The 19,296-nt window shown below is 29.1% G+C and overlaps 1 protein-coding gene across 2 annotated transcripts in view; it reads right to left on the bottom strand.

The window, feature by feature from the left end:
* peng (Pumilio and CPL domain-containing protein penguin) overlaps positions 1-19,296 on the bottom strand; it is a 70,290-nt gene that overhangs the window by 37,796 nt on the left and 13,198 nt on the right. For both annotated transcript variants that reach the window (XM_085826960.1, XM_085826961.1), the window contains exons 4-7: positions 15,111-15,186; positions 13,028-13,121; positions 6,251-6,317; positions 1,634-1,703 (exon numbers count right to left, since the gene is read on the bottom strand). In XM_085826960.1, the coding sequence (XP_085683086.1) occupies positions 1,634-1,703; positions 6,251-6,317; positions 13,028-13,121; positions 15,111-15,186 (307 nt within the window). The remainder of the gene's footprint in view (positions 1-1,633; positions 1,704-6,250; positions 6,318-13,027; positions 13,122-15,110; positions 15,187-19,296) is intronic.

Here is a 19,296-nt window from a genome sequence, read left to right as displayed (position 1 = left end):
TAATGCAACAAATTTGAAAGAAAAATTAAATATCTCATGCTTTATCAAATGGCAACAAACTGGCAGGTGGAAAATAAAAGTATTTTACATCAGGCAGTGGCAACACATTTCTTTTAAACCACTGAGCTCTTTTTTTAAATCTGAAATTTCTTATGTTTTGCCAGGTGGCAACACATTTCTTTTAAATATTAAAGTTTCTGTTTAAATTTCAAATATGTCTTAAATTATCTTATGTTTTGCTGAGTAGAAGCACAAACATTTTATATTGAAGTTTTTATCAAAAATTCCTTAATTCTGCACAAAATATGAAATAAAACATACACAAATTCAAATTTCCGGTCTTAAGATGCAGATTTTCAGTTGGAGGTCTATGTATGTTCAAAATTTGGTGGCTTTAAGTGCTGCCATTTTTCAGCAGTATGATAAAATTTGAAAGACCAATGCACCGTGATTTGGTGCGTGGCAAAACATTTTATATCACTGAGTTTTCAAAGTAAATTTGAAATAGAAATATCTTATGCTTTGCAAAGTGCCAACACTAACTTTTAAATCACTTATAATCAAAAGTTCATTAAATTTGCAGTAAATATAAAATGAGCAATAAGAGATTCAAAATTGAAGCGTTGAGGTTCACATGTTCAGGTGGAGAACTACATATATTCAAAATTTGGTGGCTCTACATGCAATGGAATTAAGAAGGAACTTAAATGTTGAAAATCCCACTGCTGCATAGAGAATATTTTTTAAAAAGACATAGTCTGTGTTTCACTAAATGCAAAGAAGCAACTAATACTCATGTTAATTCAAAGGAAAAATACAAAAATATTACATTGAAAAATACTTTTCACCTAATATTTAGAATCAAATATATTTTTAACTTAGATGCAATAGGACTATTTTAACATTTTTATAAAGTAAAATAAAGACTAAATGCACATTAACAGGAAAAGTAAAAAAAAAAAAAATATGTGATAAATTTGCTCACTGCCAGTACAGCAAAACAAAAAACTGAAATCTCTAATAAGGCTAAGCAAAAGCCCAAGATACTTTAAAGTTGGAAAATTTCTGCTAACTGATTGTAAAACAATTCAAATGCACAGAACCATAACATTCAACATCAACAGCAATTTTGCAAAATAATTTTTAAATGAGCCTATCTTTAGAATTTCCGATACACAGCCTTGTGCGCTGGAGATAAAAATGTTTTTTTCTCTCCCCCCCATACAGTATTGCCATTGCTCGCTTTGAAATCGTTGAATTTTTTAATTAAAAATTCGTTAAAGTGTTACAAAATATGAAATCGATAATAAGACAAATTTCAAATTTCCAATTCAGACTTCCAGATGCTGACATTCAGTGGAAGATTACATTATTCAAAATTTGATGGCACTAGGTACTGTTGTTTTATCATAATGTGAGAAACATATATACATTTATGCAGATTTTTCATTATTTAATTTCTTTAAATATTACACAGGGCTCTAATGTTGGCAACAATTTGAAAAGTAAATCAACATTTATAGTGAACCAACGCAAAGTGACAAATAATAATAATAATAATAATAATAATAATAGCCCTTCTGGGCTAACGCCCGTTGGGCTTAAAAGCTAGAATATTTTAATATATACTTACAGTATGCCTCATCAGTGAGATGACCTTTCCATGAAATGCCTTCATTATTGCATTTTTATGCTCCTTGGTACTAAAAATAAAAGTAAATTAAAAAAAGTATTTCTATTAAATTCAAAATTTCATGCATTTTATGTTAATATGCATTTTGTGTTAAGAGATAATTATATTATATATTCATTATTTCCTCCTCCTGAAGGGCAAAAGAAAATATAAATAGATTTTTTTTTTTTTTCCCTTTTCTGAAGTACAAAAAATGTTATGTAAAAAGAATTAACTGAGTTCAAGATGTCCCTCCATATGAAGTAATCTCATAGTAAGTGCTCAACTTGCTGACTATTAATATAGTATGATTAACATTGCCTGTCTGACATTTTCAAAGATTCCCAAATGTTGTGAAATGCTAACTGAATACATGCAATGAGTCCTTTGCTGTGTTTAAGGACTTCTGGTGCAAAACTAGTTTCACATAATTTTATAAGATGAAATTAGTATGTTTTCAAATCTACAATATACAGACAGAGAACATCACCAAGAACATCATACAGTTCCTTCACTTGCCCAGCTGAAAATGACAATGCAATATTTTGAAATTGCAGAGGTCTTGAGAAAAATGATGGACAGAACTATTTCAGTAGCGAAGCTTGTTTTGTTTCTTCTAATCTTCTGTATATGCCATTTAATTTTGTTGCATTTCTTCTGATACATACTGCACACTTTATGAAACCAATATAAAAAATAAAACAGCAAATGCTTTCTGCTTTAGTTGACAAACAAATCATTAATGGTTTGAAATTTTGTATTAAAGACTACATAAAATGCAGAATACGTTAAAACTGTAACAAAAGCATTATGAATTCATCAATAAACACATAAACCTACCATTACAGTTTCATGAAGTTACTTTACAGTATCACAGTGTTAAATTTCAGATTGTGTACGAACTAATAAATTATGTGCTTGTGCTGTATGCTATCTATACCACCTAACATTAATGAAATGTTCTTCCAGCAATTAAAGCATACACACACAGACAATCAGCCTTAGCCTAGTCCAGTCTCTGTAAAATATCTTGAAAACTATATGGTTTTCAGATATGTAAGGTTGTATTGCATTTGAACCAGTACGATACTTGTATAAGTATTAATTATGCTTTATTTATTAAAGGAAAGTATCTTTTAAAAAATACTTTCTGGTGAAACACTACTTTCAGTTTTATTAAGAATTTGATGAAACAATTTTTTTGAAACAAAGAATAACAAAATTTTTTATAACTAGTTTATTTTAAAAGAAATTTTTGTAAAACAACAAAATATCATTTGATAATAATTAGAAAATGTAAACATTTTTTTCTGGGAGGGGGAGAATACTCAAGAGCTTTAAAAGGCATTCAAAGTTCTGTAAGAATTCTTCTGCCTTAAACCATCCCCCTAAAACACAACACTTTTTAATTACAAGCCCCCCCAAAGTATATTTTCATATACTCTTTTTGTTTGTATAATAACAAATATGCTCCTAATGAATTCAGTTTTTAACATCAATTAGAAAAGTAATGAGACACTAAATTCATGCAATAGATATGACAGAATTTAATGCATATTAAAAAAAGGTATATTAACTGAAAATAAAAGAATAACTAGAATAAATGCCCAGAATATCTTAAAAATTTGACTCTGCTGAAGTTCAACTATTGCCTAAAGATTTAGATAGCACATGATAATCATAAGATCTCAAGATTTCTCTCTTTGTCTATGGCTCTAGGCACTCCCATGGTCATCTTCAAAGATGCTGACCATCTTCAATGTAATACAAATACTGTTTCTAGAAAAATTTAACAATCAATCTTCGGAAACTTACATATCATTCTATAATCACTCACAGCATGCATTTACATGCGTCACTAAAATTAATTTCAATAGAATCTGACGCTGTATTAAAGCCAATAAACAGGTACACAAATAGCACATGAAAATAAAGCACTGGCATTGAAGGGAGGAATCAGACAAAAGGAGTCATATGATTTATACCACAGACATAGCAGCAGGGTTGCCATTCAAACAGAAGAATGAAATTCTGACTTTTCCAAGTTTTCAAGGTGTGTATTGTAGTCGCCTAAAATCCATTCTACTAGAAGCATTGTGCACATTGGCTGTGCTGGGGATAAATTAATTACAGTACCACTTGAACACACAAAAATTGCTAATTAAATATGACTTGGATTTAAAAAAAAATTACTTTTGAATCCCCAAAGCACTACTATTATAACTATAATAGACACTGTTTTCTTCAGAAACTTTCAAATTAAATTTTTGCCAAACTAAGAAAACTTGCTATACACTATTTACATACTAAACAAACATTCTTTTTAGTGATCAGCTGCATCACAAAATTAGTTAATTAATAAATTCCCTTAAGTACATGACAAGAGTATATAATGCTAAAAGTGACTGTTAGTGCACTTGAAATATTTGCAGTCACTGACAATGAAATAATTTATATAAAATGTAGCAGTAACATGTATACCAAAAGGAAACATATAGCACGGAGAGCAAGTTCATTTTTCACTCAAATTTGCAGACAATGACTTTCGATAACAAGTGCCCCCTCCAAACACCTAAAAATGTTAAAAGTTTGCATTCATGTTTGGTAGCCTATACAATCCCAATGCAGTTTTTCCATTATGAAGATAATAGAAGAGTCACAAAAATGCAGACTTAATGTGGCTATTTCCAAAAATTTAATGAAAATAATCCCGATTATCAAAAACTGATTTTGGTTTATGAGAATGTTATTGTCATGAGACCTGAGCTTATAATATTTTAAATGTATCTATTATCTTAAAATATATTTAATTATTTATTGTTTATCCCTTTACATCTGTATTCCTAAAATGTGAAAATTGTGCAGTGCCCTAGCTGAGACTCAAACTCTGAACTTTTGACTGCTAACCGGACATGCTTCTAATTACACCACAATGGCATGCGCTAAAGAGGGAGAAAATACATTACATATTGAGAAATAAAATATCTTAAATTTTACAGAAACTTAAAGTAATCTCTATTTTGATCTTGCAATTGCAATGAACCCACAAATTCTCTTTTTAGCTGTAATTGTTTTTAATATTAAATTCTTGAAAATATTCAACCTAAAATGCTGCATTTTACAATATCTAACAAATGCAAGAGTTTGGTGTAATTTTTATAGTAAATTAACAATTTCTGATATTAGATATATTCCTCAAACAAACCACCAAACGAAACAAAACAAAAGCAAAAAAAGGGGGATGGAAAGATGAAGGAACGATTAAAAGGAAGGAAGAAATTAAAAATAGAGTCCTTTAAAACAGTGCTCTTAAACTGGAGGCCCTTGAATGCATGCAGTCCATGAAGCAATTTTATGCAGCCTGCAAAGATATTTCAGTTACATATTTGTTACAAATACAGTGTTGCCAAGACTCCTTGATTTTAATTACTTGAAGTCAGACAATAATTTTTCCCTTTGCAAAATTATTATTGCACATGTAAGTTTTGATAAATATTTAATAAACAAAATCTAAAATACATTTCAAATACCCTTTGTTAGCAAAATTTGTCATTTTCTTTAAAAACAAAATTCTGGTACATCAGCTACTTTCAGATTGTGCATTCGACCAGCACGCAATTTAAGCTTATGACCACTGCTTTAAAATAGAACAGTCACATTTACGTGTAATAAATTTTCCAATTACTAAAGCTGTTATTCAAACATTAATGATGAGAGATTAACAGATAATTGCTACAATATAACACATGGTATACAGCTGCTTGAAAAGCTGCCTTTGTTAAGTACTTTCTAAGGAGATAATATCTACAGAACTTAAATGCATAAAACATCCATGTGGCCAACCATTTTCCATTTTCAAATATTATACAAAACAAGTAATCTTTTATTGATTATAACCAAATATTTTAATGACTAATATGGTCAATATACAAATGTTAAAGATTATATGTTTCTAAATTGCTAAACTGTACGCACATTTTCAAACGTGCAAAATTATGTATTATAAAACTTATGGCATTCAGTAGGTCTTTAAATGGGCTGTTTTCATATTCTCCTATTTATTCCTATAAACTTTAATTTTCTTTACTTGGTTCATATATTTATTCCATGAAATAACTATTCAAGCATCCAACTGGAAAATAAGCATGCCAATGTAAAATTTAAAATTAGGTAAAACAGCAACCTTAGTTTACCTTATATATTGAATAAAATTCTATAAATTTCGAGACAACTGGACACATGTCCCTCTTTTTCAGGGCCCATTAGCAGTAGAGTGGTGAAGTTGCTGAACACTGGTAGTTTGGTCCGAAATTCCAATCCCGTGAACAGGCTGGCGTTTTCGCCATTTTTTGCCATGTGTAACATGGATACGCCAGTTTCCCTTAGAAAGTCCATCCCAAAGGCATTCCTCTCCCTTAGGCAGAGAGCCTTCGAGGATTTTCCATAATCACATAAACCAAACCCTCTTTTTCAGGAGCCAATGAATTTAAAATTTTACAGCATATTATTTGCAAATACAAAATAAATTAGAACTACAACAATATAAAACAGAGAAAAGAAGCATAAAAAGAAACTCACCCATATTTTAATACTTTCAATAGCAAAAATCTTCCATATTTAGACTTTGCCAAAGGAATGATATCATCTTAAACAAATTAAAATCATCATGACTAAAAAATTCAATCACATAAAAATATAACAAAATCTTGATTATTCAATTTATATGAGATCAGAATGGTTTCATACTTCTTTATAAAGGTATCTATTAATCCTCTGAGTGCCATGGTTGGCTTTAACCTGTCATGAGATTTTTTGTCATATGGTGTGTGTGTATATATATATATATATTAACTTACAATTCATAATATTTTGCTTTCTTACTTTCTTTATTAATATACATGTCATCTTAATGAATGTAAGTTTATGAAAATAGAGCCTAAAGTAAGTAAATATACAAATTTAGCTAATAAAGGCTCTTTGATTACAAGTCTTCATGAGAGATCCAAAAACTCGAGCTGCTCAGAGAATAAAAGCAAACCATGTGTTCTTGGTTACTCACTTTAACTAAACAAAAATTTATATTCCAACATCTTATTTTTTTTTCATTCAATTACAATTTTCAGCAAAACATACAAGAAAAAATGCAGTAACCGCAATTAATACATTGGGAAATAAATTCATCTGTGTTTAGATTATTGATAGCAGTTAGCTTATCTTTAATCGAAAGAACATTTTCAATCCCCTCCCCAATTTAGATGCCATAATTAGGCATGATACATTCTGAAAACACATTTTTTAATGCATACTTGCCAACCTATGACACTCAAAAATCAGGAGATTTTTCACAATGTTAAAAAGACTTTTTAAATGATAAAAGTATAGTTTTTAATAATGAATTAACTTTAAATAGTAACTAATTCTTAAATGCAAGCAACAAAAAAATACCTTACACATAAAAAACATTTTTATTACTTGCATCGTTTAAGGAAAAAAAAAAAAAAAGACACTTTAGTTTTTGTACAAATGTTATAAACAGTGGCAGATTTTGCTTTCTTTAAGAAAGAAACTTCATAATTTTGTTCACAGCAATTGCCACGTAGGCCTGTTTTCGCTAATAAAAGTTTTTTGAAAGTGTCATCACTAATATTAGATCTAAATTTAGTCCTCGTTTTCGCAACAACACTGAGAATCCTCTCACACTCTGCATTACTATAGGGAACTGTCAAGATGGTAACACAATTCTAGACAGTTCACTATATTTTACAGTTCCATCAGCACCTTTCACTTTTCCAATTAAACTCCACTGGGTGTTAATCCTAGCTGATTTTATAACTTCATCCAAGTTTTCTAATTGTAAACTGCTGTTATGCAGCTGTTACAATTAGAAAACTTGAATGAAGACTTGGATGGATTGTTTCAATTTTTCCTTCCTTTTAGAACTCCTTTCAAGATAATAATAAATATCAACGATGTGTTCATCCACATTTATTGGTAAAGAAGCTGCCCCTTTTTCAGCTGCTAAATTTAAGAGGTGACAGGTGCACCTCATAATCTGAATTTTCCTTTCTTAAGATGCCTGCAACACCAGCCTTCCGAGCCTACAAATACTGGTGCATTATCGGCACCAAGTGCTAAGCAATTATCCAGAGTGCCTGCAGTTTTCTTTTAAAGTTTTAATAATTAGCTGTGCTATATTAAAGCCTGTCAAATGTCCTTCTAAAGTGGGAACATAAAGTAAACTGCACTCAATTTCTGAAGACTCTGGATCAAAAAAAGAAACAACAATTGGATACAGTTTTGAATCGGTATTATTACTTCCATCCGTAGAGAGGCAGAAAGGAGCTGTTTTAATGCTATCAATAACTGAAGATTTATTTTTCAAACCCATTTCTTTAACAATTGATCCTGTTTTGATTCTTGCACCTTGAGTATTTTTTAGCGATTTCACTATCGGGAAACATTTTTCTAAATAAAGCTGCAGCGTGATCCGATGCATTCAGTGGCAGGATGTGCTCCAGTAAAAAGGCAGAGAACAGACATTCTGCATTAATAACTTTTTGGTCCTTTGTTTCCGAAGAAAAATTTAATTTTCCGTTTTTTTAAAAACAACTCATGTTATCCTTGTGTTTTTGCGTACGTACATGTTTGAGAACATCCACCCTTCCACCATGCGAAATCGAAAAATCGCAACGACGGGTGGTACACATCGCAAATTTATTACATTTCTTTGAGGAAATAATGGAATGAAAGTCAACTGTGTACGATTTTTGAAACGTACACGAGTATTTCACTTTCTCACAGACGTAACAAAAGATGATAATTTCTAAAACTATTTCCCTAAAGCACGTGTACTCACACAACTCTGGACAAAATGAAAGAAATAACTAAAGCACGTCCAAATAACAACTTACTTTGTCCTCATTGGCTAATATATGCCAGCTGACACGCAGTGGAGCTCGAAACCCATTGGAGAACTGGAGAACGACGTTTCTGGATACGTATAATGCTCTCACTCACAAAGCAGAAGCTATCTGATTAGCAAGGTTTTGTTTTAGATATAATGTAGAATAATTCAATTGCTTTTAGACATCCAAAAGCACTTTGTTTTTATTCATATAACAAAGTATTAAGCCAAGTTGCATAAAAGTCGTGAGAAATTTTAAGAATAAGAAAAAGTCGGGAGAAATATATTGTAAATCGGGTTGGCGGGAAAGTGGTCGAAAAGCGGGAGTCTCCCGCTTAAATCGGGAGAGTTGTTCTGTTAATGTAAACATAAAGACTAAAGCAAACTAAATAAAAGAAACAATTCAAGATAAACAAAGCAGAGGCAGAATAGAATAAATGAAACAAGTTACATGCTTAGTTTTATTTAAATAAATCAATGTTTTCATGGATGCACATCAAAATTTTGTGCTCTAAGGTAAACATAAATGTGTAATAAATAACATTAAAAATCTAAAAGTTTTTTTCAGACATTATTACTATAATTCTAAATTTTAATGGCAAAAACATTAACAGCAGTTAAAAGAATTTCCTTTTGTGCAATTCTTTTGTCATAGTGACTGACTTTTTCAACTTCTTTAACAGTAACAGCTTTTTAGAAAAGTCTTAAAATCTATTTACTTAGATTTTATACATTTATATACAACTACACACAGAAGAAAGAAAAGGAATTTTGAAAGTGTAACCTTCTCAGACTGAAACTATAGTTTAAATATGTGGTTAACCAGCAACTGTAATAATAAATCCTGTTTTTTAGTATGTTCTAGTTTACTTTAAACTGCCTGAAAAGCACTGCTTGCATTAGTAAAAATGCATCAACTTTATTTCCTAACATAAGTAACACATTTTGGCTTTTACCAACTAAGTGCATTTAGAACCCACGCTTTTTATATCTATTACATGTAAACTAACTATTATGGGCAAAATGTCCCAAAAGTTTTAAAAAAAATGATATTAAATATTTTTATTTATAATATACTACAAATTAAATATGTTCATGCCATGCACAGAAAATGCAGCAGACTGAAAATCCTCCAATTTAAAAACTGCCATTGCCTAAAATCAGCTTCTCAAATGTCAACAGTGAAATCTGCATCAATAAGAGCACAAAAATTTCATATTAAAAAATAGTAACATATAGCAAATGATGCCAAAGCAAAAAGAAATGTTGATCTTGGAAGATATTTTCTGCTGCTTCTTGGCTAGAAGGGGAGGATATGCAAAAGTGAAAAGGCTGAGTTAACTTTGCACCAAAACTGTACTTCGTATGAGAGTAAACAGATGGGGCTTTGGTGACTGCTAATTATATAGGGACATTATTGGTAACAGGCTTTTTTTAATGCATTATTGAAACAAACTATCATGTTGTTTTGATTATCAATTTTTAAACATTTGCTTAATAAACAGTTTGCCAAAAATCATCAGACTTATGAGAACTTTCTGCTGTTTTAATCAAACAAAATTACAGTAGTTGGAATTTAAATTTTTATTATGACTTAAATTAAAAGTTATACAATTTTTACTACGATAGAAGAGTAAGTTGTAAATTAACTCATGCTTTTCCTGTAATAACAGAATAAAAACTGATTTAAAATAATAAACTGTACAACAGAGATGAAATTCATGACTCTATAATTCAATAGAATACTAAAACAAATGAGAACATCTTAAAGTATTAAAACAAAACATCGTAAAACAAAGCTTTGAAAAAATATAAAATCTAATTTTCTTATGCTTTTGATCTTTTTTCATACAGAATTATACTTAAATATATATTTCTTTATAAGAATAATTCACTATATATACTTCAAACATAAAAATGTCAAAAAGAAATGAACTACTTGCTATTTGCTCTAATGAATTTTTGGTATTGTCCCAACTGGTGATTTACCAAATTTCATTAGTTAGTTAATCACTTTTATACTAGATGATGCCACCTCGTTTCCAGACTATTTTGTTGCTGTTGTAAAAGCAATGCTTATTATTTCTTTTACATTCAATTTTTCTGTTGAATTTGCTAAGAGTTTTTAAAATGCTTTCTTTATTATCAATTTACTCTCAAAAAAAAAAATTTTTTTTTCACGTTTATATTACAAAGAGCTGAAATAAGAAGCAAATGAAATAACTGTTATCTTTAAGCTGCATCAATGTTTAATTATCTCTCTTAAATTCATTATCTATCTTTTCTTAATACTCTGCTTGCAACAAATTGTTTGTAAATAAGTCTTGAAACAACTAAATATAGCAGTACGAAATGCATGTATTTTGTTTTACTTTTTAACGATTTCATTTAACTATATGTGTGAAATTCTTGATATAATCTATATCCATAACATTTAGGGGCTCACTTTTAGTTATGCAGTACAAAGTCCGAAATCCGGACCTGTCAGCACTTCGGCGATTCCGAATTTGAGATTTTTCCAGATATTAGATCATCAGTTTGTAGTACGATGGCATGTAGAAATTATAAAATATGAAATCGTGATTTATAAAATAACGAAATATTTATGACCTAAAGGGTAAAATTTACAAAAAAAAAAAAAAAAATCTTAATATTTATTTGTGTACCTTTTTAAACATTTCTTTCAATGTAAGTTGTTTAAGTTGCTTCATTTTTTGTGATAATTGGTGACAATTTTTACTTGTCACCAATTTCAATAGGTGCTAAGTTATCCACTTTATTGCTAACTAGCGACACGCTCCGGCTTTGCACGGGTATAAAATATATAGCCTATATTACTCACTGAAAAAATGATTAAAATCGATCCAGTAGTTTTGATTTATTCATTACTGACCGTGGCCCGCACGCGTTAAATTTGGAGTAAAACAATTCTTCATCTCTTGCTGAACGTACTGTTCTGGCATTCACTGTACTACGACCTATGTTCGAACGACGACGTCTTCTAGACATGACTTTATAATTTCTGTAAAAAATTTACTCAGTTCTATATGTATGATTACCTATGAACAAATTGCCATATTATTAGTATGTGCCACAGTAAAAAATATCTACATACTCACCATTTAGAAACAAAAGATAATCAACAATCATAAAAAAACAAAAGATACCTATTCTATTCAGTTCTTTTTTTTAACTGAAATACCTCAACTTAAACTACGATTTTAATTAAATTAAAAATACTTAAAAAATAATTTGCTATTCGTGCGACTAAAAACAAAAGATAATCAACAATCATCAACAACAAAAGATACGTATTTTATTAAGTTCTTTTTCTGAACTTGCATACCTCGCCTTAAATTACGATTTTTGAAAATAATTTCCCTAATATTAAATTGATTTAACTCTAAATTTTAACCAAGATCTTAATAAAAAATTCCAATCCATAAATTATGGTTTTATTTAATCTAATCTTATCTAACCTTATGTACTTATAATTACTATAAGTGCAATTTAAAAATTAACCTTAGAATAGAATATCATTTATATTTTAAAACTACTATCATACAATTATTTATTGTAACTTACTTATATTTACTGATACGTTGTCGCGCTGAAAAGCACATTTTTATTAAGTATATTGTTATTTTCCTCGCTAGAGAGCTCCGATAATAAATGCGTCCGATCGCTGCTAAATTCAAACTGCTATAGGGAGAACCGCGGCCTCCGACGTGCTATTTATAGGCACGCTCCCGCCGCCCCGGCCGGCCAGTACCGCCGCAAACGCTACGTCCTGCAATTTTTAAATCTGTAGACCTTTTCAATGTGTACAATACTTAGTACATTATTTTGATAAATCTCGTAGGGTTCAGCCTGCATTTGCAATGTAAGCGAAAAAAATGTAATTATTTACGACATCACATTAGAAACCTCAAAAATAACAGTATTTCTCCACTATTCAATGGATGTTATTAGACATATAAACCTTCCTCTTCAATCACTCTATCTATTAAAAAAAAAAAAAAAAACTGCATCAAAATCCGTTGCGTAGTTTTAAAGATTTAAGCATACATAGGGATATAGGGACAGAGAAAGCGACTTTGTTTTATATCATGTAGTGATTATCTCTTTGGTCATAATTTTTACTTGTCTAAAATAGTCAACAAGAAAATATGTAAGCACAGAATAATGAATATACAAAATATTCATAAAGAATTCATTTTTTAAATACACTAACACTAAAATAAATAAATAAAAATTAAAAATTAAAGAATTAAAAAGAATAAAAGAAACAATTATATTTTCAAAAATTCTGCAGCGAGTGAGTGACGCACAAGATGGAATAAGATAAAAACTGCAAATATTTTTTCATCACGTAGGATTTTTGCATAATTTTTAATTTAAGCAGTCACAGCTTGCATAGAAGTTCTCATAAAACTATGAAAAAATATTACCTTTTAATTCTTCAAATAAAAGAGAACGATAAGTTTCAGCTCCTAGTGCAAACACACATTCAAGGACCCGAACAGTATCATGAGCAAATGTAAACTGTACATAAAAAGAAAAGAAAAGATAATGCTGTTTAGCATTTAGGAACAAAATTTAATTTAATTGCTTATACACATCTGGATGAAACTTAAACAAGTTACATTAACAAAATATCATTCTAATAATTTTAGAAAGCAAACTAATCAAAATTATGATTATCGAATATGTTTCCATAGTTTTACTACGCAAGTTACATTAACAAAATACAAAAATATCATTTTAACAATTTCAGAAAGCAGAGCATTCAAAATTATGATTATGAAATATGTTTCCATAGTTTTATTAACAGGCTTTTATTTAAATCAAAAATGCTTGCACTTCTCTGAATTTATTTAAATAAAATTTCTTTCACCTTTAAATTCTAGAATGGATGCAAAATTCATATATAAGCATAATACTTTTGTATTTTCTTTTACTACAGCTTGCAAACTTAAATTTATATCTTTCTATTTTCTCAAAAACTTTGGTTCTTTGCTCCAAAATGCATTTTGCAGTTTTTCTTATGCACACTCTAAAGAAACATATCTTCTTCCCCCCTTTTTTTTAAATACTGTGTTCCAAAATAAATCCAAAAAAAGAAAATAATAATGTAGTTCTTCACACAGTAAATACTGTTGTTACATTTTGAAAAATAGCATACTGCTTTAGTTAGCTTGCTATTGTTAGTTTGTACATCTAAATACATAAATGAACATTAATTTGTAAATCAAAGTTTTTCATCAGTAAAAAGAATACCTTCTAATACAAAATATTGTGCTAGAAACCTTAACTCAGATATTAAACTGATAGTCAGAGGGTTTCATACATCAGAGATTCCAAGTTTTCAGGGGGTGGAATACTTCTTGCTGTTTTATTTATAAAATATGTCAAAAATCATCTTTTGGAAAAGAAAGGAGGAGGAGGATCTAAAATGGTGAAAGAAGAGCGGGAGGCAAAACAGACTGAGCAATTACTGCCATAAATAAGTGGAAAAAATATAACACTTTAACATGGAAAAATGAGCTCAAGCACAAATAAAATTATCTTTCTCTCAGGATGAATCAAACTACCTAAAAGTGCCACTGTTGTAAACAGCAACGGACTACTTAAAAAGGCAAAAGCATAAGGTATGAAAATACCAACTTTTTAAGGCTCTTACAGGAGTCAAATCCCCAATCTCAAAAGGTTAAAAGGGAGATAATATATGGCCTACAGAGTACTTTGAATTTAAAAAAATCAGTCTTAAATTTTTCAGTCAGACTATATAGTAACAGAATAATTTCCACTCTCTCCAAGTTTCTTCTGCTATTAATATTTATAAATTGTTCAATCCTTAAAAGGTCTTATTTCACATTTTAATTCTCAGAGATAATTTATAATGTATCTTCCAACTGTGATTTAATGTATCTCGGTAAAAGTAAGAAAGCATTAGAATTTCAATAATCAAGGAATGTGAATCCTGTGTCAAAATAGGTTAAGCTAATCATCCGCAAAAATTTTCTTTCTACAAAAATCCAAGAATTTCTGAAGTAGATTTTTTTAAAACATTTTCCACATTAACCAAAATTTAACTTTATTTAATAATTTTTATTTTAATCTAGTTTGAAATTCCAATGATGTATGGAAAGGATTATATCTTTCTCATCAACTTAATTTTATTTTCATATTTTTATTTTTGTTTCACCAGATAGATAGCACTAAAAATTGTTGTTTCCTTTATTACTGTTTACCTATTTAAATGGTTATTTCCAAAAAATGACAGAGATTAATTTTTCTCTTTGAAAAAAAAAAAAAAAAAAAACTTGCATCAATCAACTTTAAATTTGCATTCTTTTAAAACTGAATTTTGTTCAATTTTAAAACAATATGTTTTAAAATAAATCTTAACATATTTAAACAAAGACATATACTTTAAACTATAGTTCTTAAGATTTTTGCCATATATTTAAAGTTAGAATAACATTTGAATTTATTCATCTATAAGCACTTCTAATGATAACAAAATATTACCTCTTTCACTCGACCTTTTAGTAATTCACAGACTTGCTTTATTAGTTGAATTTTTCTTTCAGGTTTGCAGTCATCTCTAGAATAGAAAGGTAAAAAATTACAAAAGAGTAAATATAGAATAAGTATTTTAACTGCTATGAAATAACTTTAACAGATAGAAAATATGCAGAGCCAGATTTACACTTGATAAACTATTTGAGATAAGGGGCCCTTTATAAGTTTGTTATACTATATTTTAATTTTTTCGGGGGTTCCCAAGAAAGAGAGGGCACCCTAAGCTATAGCTTGTTTAGCTTATACATAAAACATGCACTGAAAATATGAACGAGTTTTCATTTAATAAGAATAAAAACGAATTTAAATTGTGTTAAGAACTATCTATGGTTTATGACATCTACTCTGATATTTAAAAAAATAATTATTTCATGTACATATTTTCAACATTTTAGTTAAGTTAATCTGTAACCAGTTAAGCCCCGTTCACAAGAGCAGATTCGACCGATAGCGAAAACTGGTTCTTCCAAAAGTGTCCCATTCACACGGCAACAAGCATTAACTGCTTCTCCGAATTGGAGGTAGAACTTTCCTACCTTTCGGGAGCAAGGGAAATGGGGAGATTTCTCATACTGCACTGTGCGATTCACTTAATTTTAACAAACAACATGGCTGACGTGAAACTGACTGCTTGCTGGACTGTCAGCGAAACAATCGCATTGGTAGATATCTTCTGAGGATGCAATATCATCTAAATAAATTACATAGAACACTACGAAATACGGAAATTTGTAAACAAGTACGGACAATGTTATCTGATGCTGGGTATTCCAGCAATACCATTCAAATTAAAACTAAAGACGCACATATCGGCTTCAACTCGACAAGGGGACTCAGTACCCTTTGAATGAATTTTTTATTTAAGAAATTTTATCTACTTTTATGAATGCTATTAAATGATTTTGTAAGACAAAATAATTTTAAGCTGAGAACAAAAAAATTTGCCAGTTTTTTTTTTTTTTTTAATTTATTTATTTAAATTTTTGGATGAAAAGATTAACAAAATGTTATTCTTCTCCTACAATTTTCAATGATTTTCTTATTGTATTTATTAGAAAGTTCTTAATAACTTTAAGGATCGAGTTTGCAATTAATGAATAAGTTTCTGAAAAAAAAATAAAAACACATTTTTATGCAAAAACTTTGAAACAAATATGATCTCAATCACATTTCCACTTATAATTTTTATAAGTTAATATTTATATTTCCACGAATAATTTTTCTTTTCAGTAAAACCCATTCTTGTTTCTATAAAGTATATAATTTTAATTAAGAGGTAAAAATATTAAATAATTTAGACCAGATCTATATAAGTTTTAGGAATTTAAATAAAAGGATTGGATTTATCAAAGAAATGCAAATTAAGAAAATGCAGTTTAAAGAATATAAGCTGTCTGTACGGTCATTAAATCATTTCAAATTTCTTAAAAATTTTATCACTGAATTTCATTTCATATATATAAAATAAAGGCTAATGCTATTCAATTGGTTAATAAAATTGCAAGCTTTAATTTAAAATTAAATTAAATATCATTATTTATTTTTAATTAAATTTTAAAATTAAAGCATAAATTACAAGCTTTTATTTAAAATCTTCGTAAAACATGTTCAAAACAATTTTAACAGATGAATTAATTATAATATATTTTCTAAAACATTTATAATCAATATTAAAACATTTATAATTAATATTAATGCTATTAATTTGTCGTTCTATTCATTTTTTCAAAAAGCATTGTTTGAAATTTTAGTAGCCACAAAACATTTTATTTAAAACCGCTCAGCAGCATATGTGGTTTCTTTTCTTCTTTTAATCATTTGGTCTCGTATATACATTGCATTTTAAATTAATTTAGGTGTATTTTAATTAATTAAAGAGTTAAACTCCAATAGTGTTCTATAGCAATAGTAAGCAATGTCAAAAAAGATGTAAGTAAATGTTAGACATCCGCCAATCTGATTCGCGTTTATGACATCATTCATTGCTCGCAGTGGCTTATGGATTAAGGGATGGAAGACAATGTGCATCTGAACCCATCCTGAAGGCGAAATTGCTTCATATCACCGTTTGTCCCTAATACAAATGGTGGCTGTGCGAAAGAGCCTTGCATGTGAACGGGGCTTTAGATGCAGTTTCTGATTATTAACAACATAATAAATTTAAATATGTATATTATATGGTGACATAAATATGTATATTATATGGTGACATTATTTAAAAATATTTTACGATCTATAACATAACCCAATTTTTTATTTGAGTTACTTATTTTTTATAATTTATGCTATGTATTTATAATTTATGTAACAAAATGTTTCCTAATTACATTATTTGGAACAAAAAATATGCTCATAAGGGAAGTCCCCTACAATCAACTTAGTTCAAAAGGTATTTGAAGACAGCAAAAACAAAATAAGAAATGTAATTGCACTTCTTATATGGTTATTTTCAAACAATTAGCAAAGGTAGATTTTTTTTTTTTTAATTCACTTTGGTTTCTGTACTAAATAACTCAATTAGCCTCTTAAGAGCTTTTCAAACTCAGGCTTGCTTGAGCTAATCATCAAGGAGCTAATATCAGGGAGCAATATCAGCTGTGCCAGATGTCTCAATTAATTTAGATAAACCCTAGTGTGAACAGACCTTTAGAAATTTTTCAGATTCTTTAATCAATCCTCTTATGAATTTGGATAATTGTGCAGTTAATTATGATCTTTAATGCAAGCCATTTGTATTAATTTAGAAGTCAAACAACAAAAATCAGCATTATATTTGCAAATTTTCACAGGACTAGTTTCAATGATTTTACTGTACCATCACCCTCAGCTGCTTCGCAACTTTGCACTTCGGCAGTTGAGGATGATGGTTCGGTAAAACTGTCAAAACTAGTCCTCTAAAAATTTGTAATTATAATGCTGATTTTTGTTATTTGACTTCTAAATTAATACTTGTTCGGCATGTCATTTTATCTTAATTAAGCCATTTGTGCTTAACAGTCACAGAAAGTGTCCTACAAAATGGATTAGCATTTCATGAAACTCGAAATGCTCATGTCACAGGTTCTAAAATATCTTTAATACATATCATTTAAAATCAAAAGTCTTTAGAGTGGAATCATCCAGATAAAAAATCATTAAGATCATTTTGAAAGCAGACAGTAAAAGGGCAAAGAAAAACTAACTACTCTCAATGGCATTGACTCCTCATGCTCTGCCCTCGTTAGCTTTCAACGATAAAGTGTTGCTTATTTTGTATGTTTACACATGTGAAAGTTACAACTTTTACACAGATATTAAAACTAGTCAGTAGTCAACATGCAAATGACATTTTTATAACTTTGAAAATGTGCATGTAAGACTCAATTTTTAATTAAATATTAGTTAATTTGTAATTTACCATTAAATATAACTAATTTAATTACACTACAATCCAAAAATGAAAAAAAAAACTGAACAATTAAAAATACTTTTCATAAATTAAATGCAGATTTAATTAGAAATTTTCCTTTTATTACTCATGTAGAAGTATTATTGAAGTATCAACTCATGTATTATTGAAGCAAGTATTTCAAAATTATAAATAATCATAAAGAAAATTAGAATCCATAAACCATATGTCTTTGAGGCTTTGGGGTTCCGATTTCTACATTTAAATAAAAAAATTAAATTCTAGATAGAGACGAGAAATATACATAACTAACAAAATGCTTTATAATACCACTTCCTTTGCTACCCTTTCAGTAAAGTCTAGTTTTTTTTTTTCCATATTTTCCCAGTTTCAATGTTTTACAGGAATTTCCATAGAAACTACACATAATCCACTGTAGATGGAGTCTGTATGAAATGCATAGTCATAATGGAGATCTTCAAAGTCAAAAGTCAATGAGACAATCATAAATTACATTCTTATATGATCGCAATAATTCTGTTTGTATAGTGTGCGATATCTGATAATTACACTGTAAAGAACAGTTTAATGTGCTCTTAAAATCCTTATGGATTGCATTTAAAGAATCTAGCATATTCTGTACCGATTCAAAGAAAAATAATGAACCACTCTTCTCATCGATATAAATTCAGTGAACCAATTCCCTGGATTCCAAATTACAAATACCTAGGAGGTTTATTAGAA

This window comes from Stegodyphus dumicola, chromosome 11 (genome assembly GCF_044657685.1).
Source record: "Stegodyphus dumicola isolate Sdum_Otavi_A_Nest chromosome 11, ASM4465768v1".
Taxonomy (NCBI): domain Eukaryota; kingdom Metazoa; phylum Arthropoda; class Arachnida; order Araneae; family Eresidae; genus Stegodyphus; species Stegodyphus dumicola.
This window is presented reverse-complemented; position numbering and strand designations above follow the sequence as displayed.